At 41.3% G+C, this 15298-nt stretch overlaps 1 protein-coding gene across 1 annotated transcript in view; it reads left to right on the forward strand.

Annotated features, from left to right (window-relative positions):
• The window catches only part of A2ML1 (alpha-2-macroglobulin like 1), a gene marked incomplete at its 5' end in the record, with an annotated part of 37713 nt that overhangs the window by 5047 nt on the left and 17368 nt on the right, over positions 1-15298 (forward strand). The window contains 19 exons of the mRNA XM_081059241.1: positions 1052-1072; positions 1852-2011; positions 2279-2363; positions 2849-2975; positions 3410-3524; positions 3834-3943; positions 5227-5394; positions 6747-6974; positions 8571-8631; positions 8870-9015; positions 9503-9652; positions 10096-10290; positions 11067-11160; positions 11477-11594; positions 12207-12435; positions 12623-12749; positions 13802-13923; positions 14522-14573; positions 14941-15024. Of these exons, the coding sequence (XP_080915367.1) occupies positions 1052-1072; positions 1852-2011; positions 2279-2363; positions 2849-2975; positions 3410-3524; positions 3834-3943; positions 5227-5394; positions 6747-6974; positions 8571-8631; positions 8870-9015; positions 9503-9652; positions 10096-10290; positions 11067-11160; positions 11477-11594; positions 12207-12435; positions 12623-12749; positions 13802-13923; positions 14522-14573; positions 14941-15024 (2392 nt within the window). The remainder of the gene's footprint in view (positions 1-1051; positions 1073-1851; positions 2012-2278; positions 2364-2848; positions 2976-3409; positions 3525-3833; positions 3944-5226; positions 5395-6746; positions 6975-8570; positions 8632-8869; positions 9016-9502; positions 9653-10095; positions 10291-11066; positions 11161-11476; positions 11595-12206; positions 12436-12622; positions 12750-13801; positions 13924-14521; positions 14574-14940; positions 15025-15298) is intronic.

Below are 15298 nucleotides of genomic sequence, written 5' to 3' on the forward strand. Positions count from 1 at the left end.
GACTTTTTCTTTTCTTTTTTTTCTGAGAGAGATCAGGATAGATGGCTTTTAAAATGTCCTCATTCTGAAATATGACATTGACTTTTTAGGAATCCTAGTTGTTTTACAGAATATTCGACATTCTTAATTTGTCTGATTATTTTCTTATTGTATAATTTAACTTGTTCTCCTGTCTTCTGGAAGTAGGTATGAGGTGTTAATTAGATTTAAGCTAAACGGTTTTGGCAAAAATACTCAGTAGGTAATGCTATGAAACTCAAATGCCTCTCTTCATGAAGCACATAATGTCTGGTTTTCCATTAGCGATGATGAGTTTGATTATTGGTTAAGGTGGTGATAGCCTAATTTCCTCTATGTAAAGGTATATCTTTTTCCTTTGAAATTGGCAAGTAATTTTGGGGTGATATTCAAACTCCTAGCCCAATGACCTGCTCCCCACCAACTTAATGGTTTTAGCATCCCTTTCCTTGAGGAAACTATACACGATCCTTTAATGGAGCTGTTTTAAATAAAATTGTTTTTAGAAAATTTTTTGCAATGCTTGAAAGTAAGAATCCTGCCCAGTGGCATTCAGACAGCAGGAGACGTGGCCAGGAGAGAGTTGGCTCAAAGAAGAGGTTTAAACAATGGAGAGCCTCAATAACTATGGTGTACACCTGAAAGTAATATAATATTCTATGTTAGCTACATTTTAATAAAAAGCTTAAAAAAACAAACAAACAATGGGGAGCCTCCAGGTGCTAACACTTCTCTTCGGGCATTTTATAGAAGAGCTGGTCACAGAGCACTGACGGTTACTGACAGGTCTAAAACTCCATTTCTTCAAATGTTTGGAGACTGGCAACCCCTTTAAGAAAATCTCTTTTCTCCCCTCTCCCAGCCAATAAGCCTTTGCCCCATTGTTACTCTTATCAGGGCACAAAAGAGCCATTTGAAAGGAAGGAGTGGGCCACAGAGAAAGAAAGAGGCCTTTGTGAATGTTTTGCTTTCAGCAAGCCTATCCTTATGGCTTATCCTGCTTTAACCCACATTATCTTGTTTTCCTTTTCAGTATTCCATAGTGGAACTGCAGGTAAGTAGAAGTTTCTTTTTCTTTTCTGTCAGTTGTGGAGAAGGACAAATGAGAGTTTGGTGCTAAACTTTGAAGCCAGAAAGAAGTCTGGCCCAGAGCCTGAGGCTGCCCCAGCACCCAAGTGCCCACAATTCCACCTTAACTGTGCTTGTTCTCTTGCGTCCGCCCGCCCGCTCAGTCCTAAACCTGTGGATAAAGTCAGCAACCTCTGCTGTGACTAACCCTCCCACTCTGATTCCTGTAACTCTTCTGTGCCATGCCAGTTCAACTAGCCTTTGTTCTGTACTCCTCTTAGTTTTCAGTCTTAAGCTCTTGTCATAGACACTTGACAGTTAAATGTGACATGAATACCTATGAGAAATATTAAGACAGAAAGGGGCTAGAAGCGTGAATTCTCCACAGCATCCCCTCCATTCTTCCATTACATTACCTAGCTCTCAGGTATCTTACAATCAATCCTCTCAGCATGGTCCCTTAATAGGGACCAAGAATAGAGTAAACACTCTTCGTAAAGGACATCCTAACGCCCACTTTCTGAAACTGGTCATAACACCTTAGAGGACTCAGTCTGATCATTTGAAACCACAAGGACCCTTTTCTTCCCAAATGGGAGCTGGACCTATAGGTAAATTTATCTCATTCAGTAATGAAGACAATTATAAATAACCCAGGGAGCTGTTCTTCCTGGACACAGACAGTGTCCTTTAACTGCTTTTTGCAGTGCAAAGTAGGATTCAGACAGGCAGGCACATCATGAAGTTTCTTTTTAATGGACACAGGATCCAAATAACAACAGGATCGCACAGTGGCTAGAAGTGGTGCCCGAGCAAGGCATTGCAGAATTATCCTTCCAGTTGGCACCAGAGACAATGCTGGGCACCTATGCAGTGGCAGTGGAAGAGGACAAGAACTTTGGCACCTTCAGTGTGGAAGAATATGGTAGGTGGGAGGATGAACAGGTCAAAGTGTTGGACATAACCTGCTCTCAAAATCAGCAAAGGTAAAGATCGGCTATGGGGAGGGGTACTTATTTATTTTTGAATCAGTGCGAAGTCAGCTAATAAATTCAGGTGCGTTTTACCTTAATTATGCCCCCCTTAATTTTATTAACTTAATTACCACTGTTTTTACACCCCCACTATTCACTACCTATGTGGTCAAGTTCTCTTCCTATTCTTTTTCCATTTCTCTTTTCACTCTCTCCAGTGCTGCCCAAGTTTAAGGTGGAAGTGGTGGAGCCCAAGCATTTGTCAATTGTGGAGGAATCTTTCTTAGTAAAAGTTTGTTGTAGGTAAGAATAAAGCTCTGGATCTGGTGGAGATTAAAGCTACACTGTGAGGTGTGACGAGGGAATGTTATGGGAAGAGGGATTATGGAGGTAGTCAGTAAAGCTTGGGCTATTTTATGTAATCATGACTTCTCCAAGAACACATTTCCTAATTTTATTTAGGCTCTTACTTCCCACTGCTCACTCAGCCAGCATTATTGATTTACTGTTTACTTCGTGCTGAACACAATAGTGAATCCCATGGAGAAATAGGGGTAAGGAAAAAGAAAGACCCTATTCTGTCCTTTGGATGGTACTTATTGTGTAATGGCAATACTCTAAGGCTTGAGTAAAGCAGGGAAATGAACGAGAGCTGGAGAAGAGTAAGATTGTCAGAGTACTTGCAGAGATTGGAGTGTGGGAAAGAAGGAAAATTGGTGTTTGGGGGAGGAGGGTTGGATTTCAAGTGGAATTTTCCAACTCTGACTCTTCATGCTTTTCTGGGTTAGGTACACGTATGGAAAGCCCATGATAGGGGCAGTGCAGGTATCAGTGTGTCAAAAGGCATATACTTACTGGTTTCAAGAGGCAGAACGGGAACAGCTACCTGACAAATGCCGGAAGCTCTCTGGACAGGTGAGTAAATGGGATATAGAAAAGGAAACTTATTCACATGTCCTAAAGAGCAAGTAAGTAAGCACCAATAAAGAAAAGTGGTAGAAAGTCCAAAGTAGAAAGCATTTCACATGATTATTATCCTTGTTCCAAAGAACAAAACAGTCTTCTTTATTCTAAAGAGATAAAGTCTTTCAGAATCTGCCTTGTAATTAAGAAATTAATCAAAACCCTTGGGAGATACAATTATCCTGTTCTGCACTTGGTTCTTTTCCCCTTCTCATATCTTGGAGATTGAAAGTCATTTCATGATTATATATGTATAGGTATACACTCCATGTTACAGGAGAGTTTTTCTATCTTAAAGATGGAGAAACTAAAGTATGGAGAAAAGGAATTATTTTCATATGAAGTAGAGATTAGGTTATTCATTCTCTCTCTGATTGCTTCATTAGACTGACAAAGCAGGATGCTTCTCAGCTTCTGTGGACATGTCCACCTTCAACTTCACTGGTTATATGTACAGAAACAGCATCAATATTGTGACTACTGTGGTGGAGGAAGGCACAGGTAAGTGGGATACTCCTTGGTTCATTAAGAAAGGAGAAAGAAAATGGGCTGTCCCAGGGACACACCTTCTCAGAGGATTCAACTACCCTCATTAGCATTTGGGAGTGACTGTTCCTAGTTCATAGTCAAAGAGAAATCTGCCTACTTATGTCCTCCAAAGTTTGGGGGGGAGGAATTGGTTTGGACCTTTGGTCAAAAATATATTCAGCTTTATAATTCTGGGGCACCTCCTTTCAGGAATTTTATGTTACACATGAAGGTGAGGATATCAGACATTTAGATGATCATATATCTGGTTTCCCTCTGCAGGAGTGGAAGCTAATACCACACAGGATATCTACATTTCCACACAAATAGGATCAATGACCTTTGAAGACACCAATGATTATTATTACCCCAATTTCCCCTTCAGTGGGAAGGTATGTTGAAACTTGTTTCTGTACAAACAAAAATTGCTTAACCATCTACTATTGCCTCTTTCCTGTAGACATATATTAATAAGACTAACTTGGCATTATTCTAAGTATTCTATGTATATTCACTTATTTAATCTTTCAATAATCCTGTGAGATAGACATTATTATTGGCCCCATTTTACAGATGAGGAGACAGACTGAGGCATAGAGAGGTGAAGTGATTTTCCCAAGGTTATATAGCTAGTGAATGGTAACTATGATAAAACCCAGGCAGCCTGCATCCAGAATGTCTACTCTTCTCAGGTGGTGCTGCCTTTAATCCCACCTGAGATGTACCTTCAATATTAATGTGACATCAGTGCCTTTTCTAAAACCAGGGGCTCGTATTCTAGTGTTCAAATCTTGGAATTTTAGGGTTGCAAGTTATCTGGAGAAACCATCTAGTCTGGGCTCCTGCAGCTAGGCAAGGTTAATATCAAACTTTCCTTGACAGAGAGCATTTGTATCTCCTTAAGCATTTTTTTACTTTTTTAAGATATTTTATAACTTCCTTTGTTAGTGTCTTCTTTCTAATACCTAACAATTTCTCCTCTGTACCGCTTATCTTTCTTCACTTCTCAGACAACTGGTCAACACACTAACGTGTGTGTGTGTGTGTGTGTGTGTGTGTGTGTGTGTGTGTGTGTGTGTATTTAGATCCATTTATTCCTTAGTTATCTTTTGTCTAGACTAAGAGTAGATCCAGATTTTCTTAAAGCCTAAGGATTATACAATTTGGGAGTGGAAGAGGATTCTCTAAGAAAATGAAAGCAAATACTGTAGAGAGTCTTGGGAAGGGCTTCTGCAAATGAAGGGCCCTAAAGCTTCATTACCATGTTTCCCCTAAAATAAGACCTAGCCAGACCATTAGCTCTAATGCGTCTTTTGGAGCAAAAATTAATATAAGACCGGTCTTATTTTCCAATACTTTAAGACTGGGTCTTAATATAATATGCCAGGTCTTATATTAATTTTTGCTCCAAAAGATGCATTAGAGCTGATGGTCTGGCTAGGTCTTATTTTTGGTGAAACACGGTAACTATGTGGCAAATATACTTCTGCACCAGACTAAGCAACTTCTGTGTATTTCTTAGTTCCTCATATATCCTTGTTTCCAATCCTTGAATCTCATTTATCTATTTCTGGATTCTTTCCTGAAATGTGTTCTGAGAGTTTCTGTTATCATGTCACTTTACCTCATACTCAAACCAACTCCAAACCTAAATCTAATGACCTTCACCTCTCAGATAAGAGTTAGCGGCCATGATGGCTCCCTCCTCAAGAATCATGCAGTGTTTCTGGTGATTCATGGCACAAATGGAACCATCAACCACACCCTAATTACTGACGACAAAGGCCTTGCTCCCTTCAAGCTGGATACAGTTCATTGGAATGGAACATATATTTCTCTGGAGGTAAGCACTGGGAAGGACCAGCTTTCCAGCACTAAAGCCTTCCCTAAAGGAAAACTTCAAAATTTTCCTTGACAGAGAGCATTTGTATCTCTTTAAGCATTTTTTTATTTTTTTAGATATTTTATAACTTCCTTTGTTAGTGTCTTCACTAACAAAGTGTTAGTGCTTTATTTTTTCTTTTTCCTGCCCCATTTGTAATTCGATCTCTCTCACTCACTAGTACTTCTGCCGCGCAGTTGGCAAAAACTTTTTCTTAGGTCCTGCTTGTTTTAAAATCAATCAAATAAATGACCATTGAGATAGAAATTTCTACTAATTCATCTTATAACTTATTCCCGTGTCTATTTGATCCTAATTTGAACTCAGAGTAGAGAAGAGAAAAATGGCCTAGAATTGTCTTCTTCCTCCTGTCCCTTTACTCCCCCAGTTACTCATAAAAATGGCAAAGAAGTGAAGTCTAGCTTTTGGATACTTATAAGGAAGCCTACTTGGATTAGTTGTCAACTGTCAAACAATGGTGCTTAACAAACAACTACAAAACTTTAGTATTATACAACAAAAAACATGTATAGCTCGTGCCCCTGGGCTAACCAGATGGGCAGCTTGACTGATCTTGGTGGACTCCTTATGTCTGTAGATCAGCTAGCTGTATGCTGGGGCTCCACACGTCCCTCATGCTCCCGCAAGCTAACCAGGTATATTCTCAGTTATGAGGAGGTGCAAGAACCAAAGTGGACAGGCAAGGGCTTTTCCAAGCCTCTACTTAGCGCACTTATGCTAACATCTCATTTCCAACAACAAGTCATCTGACGGGCCCACAGCTAGGCTACCAAAGCACTGAAAGATAAGATGCTAAAGGCTGTTGATGCAGGGAGCCATTAACTACTCATTCAGCCACACTGCTTAAGCAAACACATGCTATTTGCCTTGTGGCTAATTTAACTATTTCCTTAGGCATCACTTGATCACTCAGAAATAATTATTTCAGTTTTATTACTCTCTATACCTAGTTTTATTGTCCTTGGGATATATTCTTTAATTTCTATATAACCATAGTCATGCTTATCTATTCCCTAGGTATCAGTCTGTGAAGGTATATCATCACAATTTCCCAATACTTGACAACTATAATTCAGCCCATTTTTCACTCCCTTACATACCAAAATGCCACTGCACACGGCCACTATCATGGAGTCCTCAAACATCCTTGGCTGGACCTCTGTGGAAATATCTACATGCCATTCTTTGGCAGTGAAGATTTGAGACAGGTCTATTTGAAAATCATAGCAAGTCCACGGGGTTAATATGGTCGGGGTACATGCTAAAAGAGATGTTTTTTTCCTCTTCCTCAGGGCAGGTTTCAAATGGAAGATTTGGTATATAACCAAGAACAGATGGCTGGATATTACCAAAATGCCTACCTGCACCTGCAACCCTTCTACAACACAACTCGCAGCTTTGTTGGCATCCGCCCACTAAAGGGCACCTTGGAATGTGGGCAGCCCCAGGAAGTACTGGTGGATTATTACATTGATCCAACTGATGCAAACCCTGACCAGGAAATCATCTTCTCCTACTATGTGAGACTGGGAAATGAGAATTGGTAAAAGTGTGTTGGGAAGGAGAAGGAATGGGGAGAATGACCAGGAGAGGGTGGATAGATTGTCCAGATAGAGATAATGCAAGACACGTAAGTAATTTCAAAATTCTTAGGAGCCACATTAAAAAAAGTTAAAAGAACAGGTGAAACTAATTTTTCAAATATATTTTATTTTAATCCAATATATCCAACACCTGATCATTTCAACATGAAATTAATATAAAAATTATTAATAGATATTTCACATTCTTTGTTTTAGCTGAGTTTCAGTTCTTTGAAACTCAAAGTCTGTATTTTATTTTACTTAACGGAGTTTGGACTAGCCACATGTCCAGGGCTCAGTAGTCACATGTGGCCAACAGCTACTGTATTGCATAGTGTAAGTGTAAAGGATGGGGGAAAATGAGGAATAAAGAGATTTTCAGCAGGAGCCCAAGGAAATTTTGTGGGAAAACAAAAGGAGGAATTAACAAGAAAATGTTACTGGCCAGGGCTGAAAAGGAGCTGGGTGGGTGGGTAGGAGGGAGTTTGAGGAGAGGATGGAACTAAGAATAAATTTTATTCTGTGTTTCATTGGTCAATATTTTAAAAATAGATGATGGAGGGTTAAAATTAACATTGATAGCATTCTTGTTGGAGAAATAAAATCACAACTCGTAGCCTGAAAGACATGTATAAAGATAAGAAGCTTTATTGGTCACCTTGGTGATGCTGAGGCATTAGACTTATGTAAACCTCAGGTTTGGTGGTCCAAATCTCTTCATTCCTTTCCTCCCCAAGTATCTGAAAGATTTTCTCCACACTGAATTGTTCCAGTGTCTTCATCAAGCTAAAACGATCATCCTGGCACAACAGAATGAGGAGGCATAGGTGGAAAATAACAAGTCAGAGTGATAACAAGGCACTGTCTTCGGGACCGAAGTGTGGGGAGACCTAGGAGAAAAGTGGAGCTGGGGTTGCTCAGTGTGGAAGGACTGTCAGATGGTAGTCTAACAAACTGGTCATAGAGCCCTTGACTGGCATCAGAAATCACAGCATGCTTAAAAATCATTTCACTGGATTCAGTTTCAAGTGAGAGTGAACAAGGAGAGTTAGAAAAGGACTTTTCCAGAGAGTCCAATGGCAGAAGGGCTCAAGGCAGTTTAAGGCACTCATTTCCGTTGGATTTTGCATTGAGTGATAATAAAAAACGGTTGTGAGGATGCATTTTAGCTGAATTTATGTTACAAGGATTATAAGAGAATAAAACCTGGAGATCTTCAAGAAATGGTGGACAGTGATCTACTATGAAGAATGGTTTCTATTCTATCTCACTTGAGGCAATGATGCCCTTTGTCTCCACCCACCAACCTCTGTGGTTCTCAGGCAGACCTCCAACAGGAGGAAGAGGCGTTGGAACTGTTGGCAGTGGCCAACATCTGACAAGCTAAAGGATGCTGCGTGAAGTACTGAGCCAGGCTCTGGGCCTATGAAAGGAGGCTCTCCCCATGGAGAGATGCAGCGACGCCCCAGAAGTGGAGTCAAGGTTACACTCCCATAATGTCTATGCTGTTGATGCTTTTTTTGTTCTCTTTAGTTAATAGGGAAAGGAAGTTTGGAGATGGAGGGGCAGAAACACCTGAACTCTAAGAAGAGAGGTGAGTGTTCACGCTTCTCATGGAAGAGAAAAGATATTTGAAACTTCCAGAAAACAGTTGTTATGCATAAAAGTAATGAAAACAGAACAGTACCAATAACCATAGAAGAATAGGAACATGAGAAGTAACTTGCATTATGAGGCCTGCAGCTGGCCCAATGAGAAGTGCAAACATGTCGTCGGGTGTCAATGGTACGTGAGTGCAGGCTCATCCCTATGTATGACCTCTTGTCTTTCAGGATTGAAAAGCTTCTTCTCTCTCTCACTGACCTTCAGTTCCAGACTTGCCCCTGATCCTTCCCTGGTGATCTATGCCATTTTTCCCAGTGGAGGCGTTATAGCTGACAAAATTCAGTTCTCAGTAGAGATGTGCTTTGATAATCAGGTAAAATGGCACTTTGAGGAGGGTGAATAAAAGATCTGGGCATAGAGAGAGATCTTGTGTATGCCAGGGTTGGAGATAAAGCAGGGGCAGGGAAATAAGATAATATTGAAGTTGGATATCATATTGTATTTATACCTTTAGTATGTTTTGTTGACATCTGTCTCTTTCCTGCTTCTTTATAAAAAGTCATATTGGGAAATCACATATGCAGCTATTCCAAATATAGCTATTACATATGTTGTTTCCCCCCTTCTTTTTGTCTTTTAAATGTTCTGTATCATTCTACTCTGCTGCTCACTTTTCTCAACTCTATTGTAAGACATTGGTTCTCAAAGCCTTAGACTTTGCAAAGGAAAAATCAGTATAAAAGCGAAAGAGTGGGCTGGATACCACAGCTGGTGCATGTTGGCTGATGATCCAAATTACATTTTTTTCTCCTCCTATCCAGGCTTACCTGATCCCCAAGTTATATTTTTTCCTTCCCCAGGTTTCCCTTGGCTTCTCACCTTCCCAGCAGCTTCCAGGAGCAGATGTGGAACTACAGCTACAGGCAGCTCCTGGGTCCCTGTGTGCAGTCCGGGCCGTGGATGAGGGTGTCTTACTGCTTCGGCCAGAGAGAGAGCTGAGCAACCGCTCTGTGAGTAGTCTGCTAATGAGTGGGAAGAGGGAGTTGGCAGGAAAGACCATTTGACTGCCTTGAATAAGGGATGGGTTCCAGGGAGTGGGAAAGAAAGTCTTAGGGAAATAGTACACTACCATAAGGTGGTAGAAAAGGATGTGAAAATAGAGGTAGAATTGATGGTATGAGAAGGGTGCAATTAATATGGACATAGAGATAAGGAAAGAAGATGAAATAGGAGATAAGGGGAACTGATTATGAAAAAAAGGTGAGGTAAAGGTTAAAATTTAAAAAGTAAGGAAGAGGTTATGATGAAATAAATAAATATAGGAATAATTCTGGAGGAATGAAGAGAAATAATATCAAGGTGGTGAACTATATATAGCACCAGAATCTGCGAGAACTTCCTCAACTGATTTCACTGTGCCAATGCTTTCTTTCTTTCCTCCCTTTTATCACAGGTATATGGGATGTTCCCATTTTGGTATGGTCACTACCCCTATCAGGTGGCCGAATATGATCAGTGTCCAGTGTCTGGCCCACGGGACCTTCCTCGACCCCTCATTGATTCAGTGCCTGAAGAGCGTTGGAGCAGGCATTCAATTATGTGGAGGCCTTGGATCTCTAACGGCGTGAACCTTTTCAGTTTTTTCCAGGTAGATATCCTTATCCGTCTTTTTTCTTATAGAAACAGTGGTAATGGGAGGAGGGAGAAGGAAAGTCCATATCTAAAAAGCAGAGTCATGTGGGCACTGACAGGGATAAAATCTTGAAGAAAACCCAAAAAACCTCTTGATAGGTAAGGTAATCTCTCTTGGTTCTAATGCTTGAAGAAATTGCCTCGTTGCATTGGAAGAGAACCACTGTGAGAGGCTGTCTTCTCTCTGTGATCCCCAAATATTGATTTCTATGGGATCATTAGGAAGAAAAATGAGGAAAGGTAGGCCAGCAGTCTCTTATTATTATAAAAATACTGCATCTATTTTATGAGATTATTCCCAGAAGCTTGGGATGCTGGGGCCCCAGCCTGACCAGGAGGTCAGGAATCATGTCTTGTTCATCTTTCTACTCTAATTCTGGATCCTTCATAATACACAATGTATTTTTTGTTGACTTGATTGAGGTGATGTGGTTCCTGTCTTCAGAAAGTTTAGAGTCTAAATCAAATAATAAGGACACAGTGACTAATATTTGAAAGAAGCATTAAACATATTTAACCATGAAATAAGTTTAATTGAAAACCTTTCACACTACCTGGAACAGAAGTGAACCAATCTTGGTGGCTGAGTATTGGGTAATAACCACCAGTCTCACCATTAATAGGAAAGGGATGTCTTAGTTCAACACTGTGAGGGTAGAATTCCTAGGCCCGTAGCCCTTGTATTAAGGGAGGGGACTTAATATTTTCACTTTTCTCTTTGGTACTTATCAGAACATGGGCCTGAAAATACTGTCCAATGCCAAAATCAAGAACCCAGCAGATTGCAGTCACCAGTCTGCAAAATATAGCAACATAATGGGTGGAGGTAAGCTACCCCTGTGGCTTGTGGGGTCACTGAGAGGTTTAGAATTATGGAACTCTGAAAGCTCCCTCTTTGCCTCCTGTTCTTGCCCTGAGCCTCTAGCCTCAGAATGATAGTAGGTTGTATGATATGCAGGCAGTTTCCCAAGAATCTTTCTCTTTGGGGAGGGCTTTTGAAGTCTGAAGGTTTTATCTACTCATTCCCTGGCCAAATCTCTGTGTCTGTCACTGGTCTTGTGATTAGTAGTCTCTTCATCTCAATTTATCTGACAACAGAAGTGTTCTGTGGTCTAAAATTCCTTTATTCTTGGTCTTCTTAGAAAGTGATCATATTGCTCCAGTGGCTTTTGAGTCACCATCTTCTTCAATTCGGTCAGAGGATTCTCAGGTCCGCCAATACTTCCCAGAGACTTGGCTCTGGGATCTGTTTCCTGTTGGGTGAGTGATACTTCAGTGGTACAGCAAGATTATACAGTGTGGAGTCAGCCGAAAACTCAGGATCAGATCATTTCTAAAGAATCTAAGTCTCGAGCCAAGAAGGTTTAATGGGGATATGGGAACGTGTTTCTTTCCCTGAATTCCTATACAACCATATATAATCACTCAAAACAAACCCACATGTCTTCATATTCACATAGTGCAGACAGTGCATTCTCACTTCAGGTCCACACAAACTTAAAGGGACGTATTGACATTAGTTTAGTTCCTGCTCACTGCTTACCTGCTCATTTGACAAACCGTAAGAGCACCTATCTTCATAGATTCGGAGAGCACTGGCCTCTCATTCAGACATGTTTGCACACACATGCCCACTCACACATAGCACACCCAACATACTCAGGCATCGCCCTTCTCCTGTATTTGTACATCTCCATTCACCTGAAGAGTCACCGTCTGAGATTCACGTGTTCTCCAGTCCAGTTGACTCTTTGCTTTTCCTCCCATGGACAACAACAAAAACTTCACTTCTGCAGATAAATTTGTAGTTTAATTCCCAAATGCTTTCTTTCTCCTGCTGTCTGCCTCACCTGGGTTCTTGTGTTCTCACAGTAACTCAGGGAAGGAGGCTGTCTACCTCACGCTTCCTGATACCATCACCAAGTGGAAGGCCATGACTTTTTGCACTTCCCAGTCCAACGGCTTTGGTCTTTCACCCACTGTCGGACTCACTGCGTTCAAGCCGTTCTTTGTTGATCTGACTCTCCCTTACTCCGTGGTTCGTGGGGAATCCTTTCGTCTTACTGCCACCATCTTCAATTATCTAAAGGATTGCATCAGGGTAAGAACTGGGGATACAGGAAGTAGATGCCAGCACCCCACACCGTAAGTTTGTCCCTAAATGGAAGCGTATCAGTTTTGCCTGAGAAAGAGATGGCAATGCTGGTGTTTTAGCCCCCACATTTTCCTAAGCCTCTGTGTGCCATCTCCTTTGCTCATACCCTTCATCTCTTAAACATCCTCTTCAGGTTCAGACTAACCTGGCTAAATCAGATGAGTACCAAGTAGAATCATGGCCAGATTCTCAAGCCTCCAGCTGTCTCTGTGCGGATGAAGCAAAAACCTATCACTGGAATATCACAGCCATCAAGTTAGGTAAGAGAAGGAAGTGGTAGCTGGGGAGGGAAAGCACAGAGCAAAAGGTCAGAGATTGAGAACTCCATCCTTTACTGCATCTGCTTTGTTTCCTCTTTCCTTTTTTTTGTCTCTATTTTTCTCCTTCCTAAGTCTATGTTACAAATAAATAAGCAAATACTCTTTGATAGATAACCTAAAGAATTATCCAAACTGGACTATTTTGAGTGTGAAAGGGGGAGCTCTTAATATTTCTGCCAGGACTAGGGATATATCATCACGTTACTAACCAAGTGCTTATTATGGGCCAGGTCCTATTCTAATTGCTCTACATAGATTAACTCATTTCATCACCATACTAACTCTAGTATTTGCTCATGGATTAGTTCCTTGCAACTCAAAGTACAGTATTCAGGTGTATTAGTTATCCACTGCTGCTTAACAAATTACCTTACAACTCAGTGGCTTAAAAGAATGAACGTTATCACACAGTATCTGTGGGTCAGTAATCGGGGTGCAGCTTAACTGGGTGCCTCTGGCTCAAGGTGTCTCATGAAATTCCAGTCAAGCTGTCAGCAAGGTCTCTGTGCTCATCTGAAGACCTGACTGGGAGAAGATCTACTTCCAAGTTCACTCCATAGCTTCTGTTCCTCACAAGAACAGTTGGATTTCTCCAGAGCGAGAGATTCAAGGGAAAGAGTTCACCCAAAACAGAAGCTGCAGTCTTTTTTAAAACCAAATCTCGGAAATGACATCTCATTACTTTTGCCCTATCGTCTTCATTAGAAATGAGCCACTAAATCTTCATTAATGAGAGGGGATTATACAATAGTGTAAATATCAGGACGCAGTAATCATTGGAGACCCTTAGAGGCTGCCGACACACTGTATCAGCATCACTGACATTACCTGGAAGCTTGTGAAAAATGTAGAACACAGGTCCTACCCCAGGTCTACTGAATTAGAGTTTGTATGCCATTAAGTTTGAGAAGCACAGGTCTAGAGGGGGAAAGACTTCATTGGTACCCCTGGCAATAGGGCTAATGCCTTCCTTTCTCCTTCTTTCTTCTCAGGTCACGTAAACTTTACTATTAGTACTAAGATTCTGGACAGCAATGAACTCTGTGGGGGTCAGAAGGGGTTTGTTCCAGAAAAGGGCCGGAGTGACACACTCATCAAACCAGTTCTGGTCAAGGTGAGTTTTCTGCAGGCCTAGCTTCAGAGGGAGAGACAGCAATCAACCCATGGATGTTTGGTGTGTGTCTAATCATACCATTTAGTATCTCACAGCAGTCTTACACCAACTCCAGTCAGGTAGCTCACCTTTCTCCTTTCCTGGCATCTTTCTGCCTCTAACTATTTGCTTAACCAATATCGATGGTCTGTGAAAGTGCCTAATACACTTTATTAGTGCCTGGTACTTTTTGTAGACACTCAATGAATGTTAGTTTCTCTTATCAAAATCCCTAAGGTCATCATTAGCTGCTTTTAAAAAATCCTATCATGAACTCCATTATAATCCTGTTTCTTGGAAGCTTCCCAAACTTGTCCTTAGCTGTAGCCCTTGATCAAAAAGAGTTTTACTGAGAGGCCCATTCCTGGGTTGAAATGGAGTCCTTCTGGGCTTCAAAGAGAAGCTCTGTTCTCCCCAGCTCCGAGAGAAGCCCGTGGGGGGGGGGGCACAGGGAGGGACTTTTCTCCCCATTTTCCTTCCCCTTCCTATTCCTTCAGTGCCACCTGCCCTGACATTCATCTTCGTTATCTTCACCTGTCCATGTCTCTCTTTATGTCAGCCAGAGGGAGTCCTCGTGGAGAAGACACACAGCTCATTGCTGTGCCCCACAGGTGGGTGAACTCAGAGAGGGGCTGGTGGTGAGAATTCCCTTAGGCAACTGAAGATTTTCTTAGGCATAATGAGGAATATACAGGACAAGAAGGTATAGGAATAACTAGGGGTGCCATTCCCAAAAGGGACCAATTAGCTGAGAGGCACGATGAAGAAGAGAAAGTGTAAAACACAATCAAGACTCTCTTAGAATGCATTTTCAGCAAGGATCACAATGAACAGGTTTAAAAAAAAAATCTGCTTTTGTCCCATAGAAAGTACTGGGTTATAGAACACCGTGGATTATGGAACATTTTTCTATGTTTGGACTTGTGAACCCCACTCTTACCACCTTCTATTGTTTCACCTTTTCTCTCCCTCTCACAGGAAAAGTGGCTTCAGAATCCATCTCCCTGGACCTCCCTGTAGATGTTGTTCCTGATTCAACCAAAGCTTATGTTTCTGTTCTGGGTAAGCAGCTAGAGATTTTGGGTTCAAAAAGTGGGGCTGGAGGCTGTGGAGTGGGGTGGGGCATGTATACCTACCTGAAGGAAGGTGTGGTGGATCAGAAGTGATGAAGGAAGAAGAGCTTTTTTATATGGTGGTCAAATACAGGCTATAGGTAACAGTACGGCTGGGATTAGACAGACGTGTTCTAGTTAAAAACAGAAAGGAGTCTGGGCAGGAGGAAGCTGAAGGTTATTGAAGCTTGATATGTATTTAGGGTTAGGTGGTCCATTGATTG

This window comes from Rhinolophus hipposideros, assembly GCF_964194185.1.
Source record: "Rhinolophus hipposideros genome assembly, chromosome: 9".
NCBI lineage: Eukaryota > Metazoa > Chordata > Mammalia > Chiroptera > Rhinolophidae > Rhinolophus > Rhinolophus hipposideros.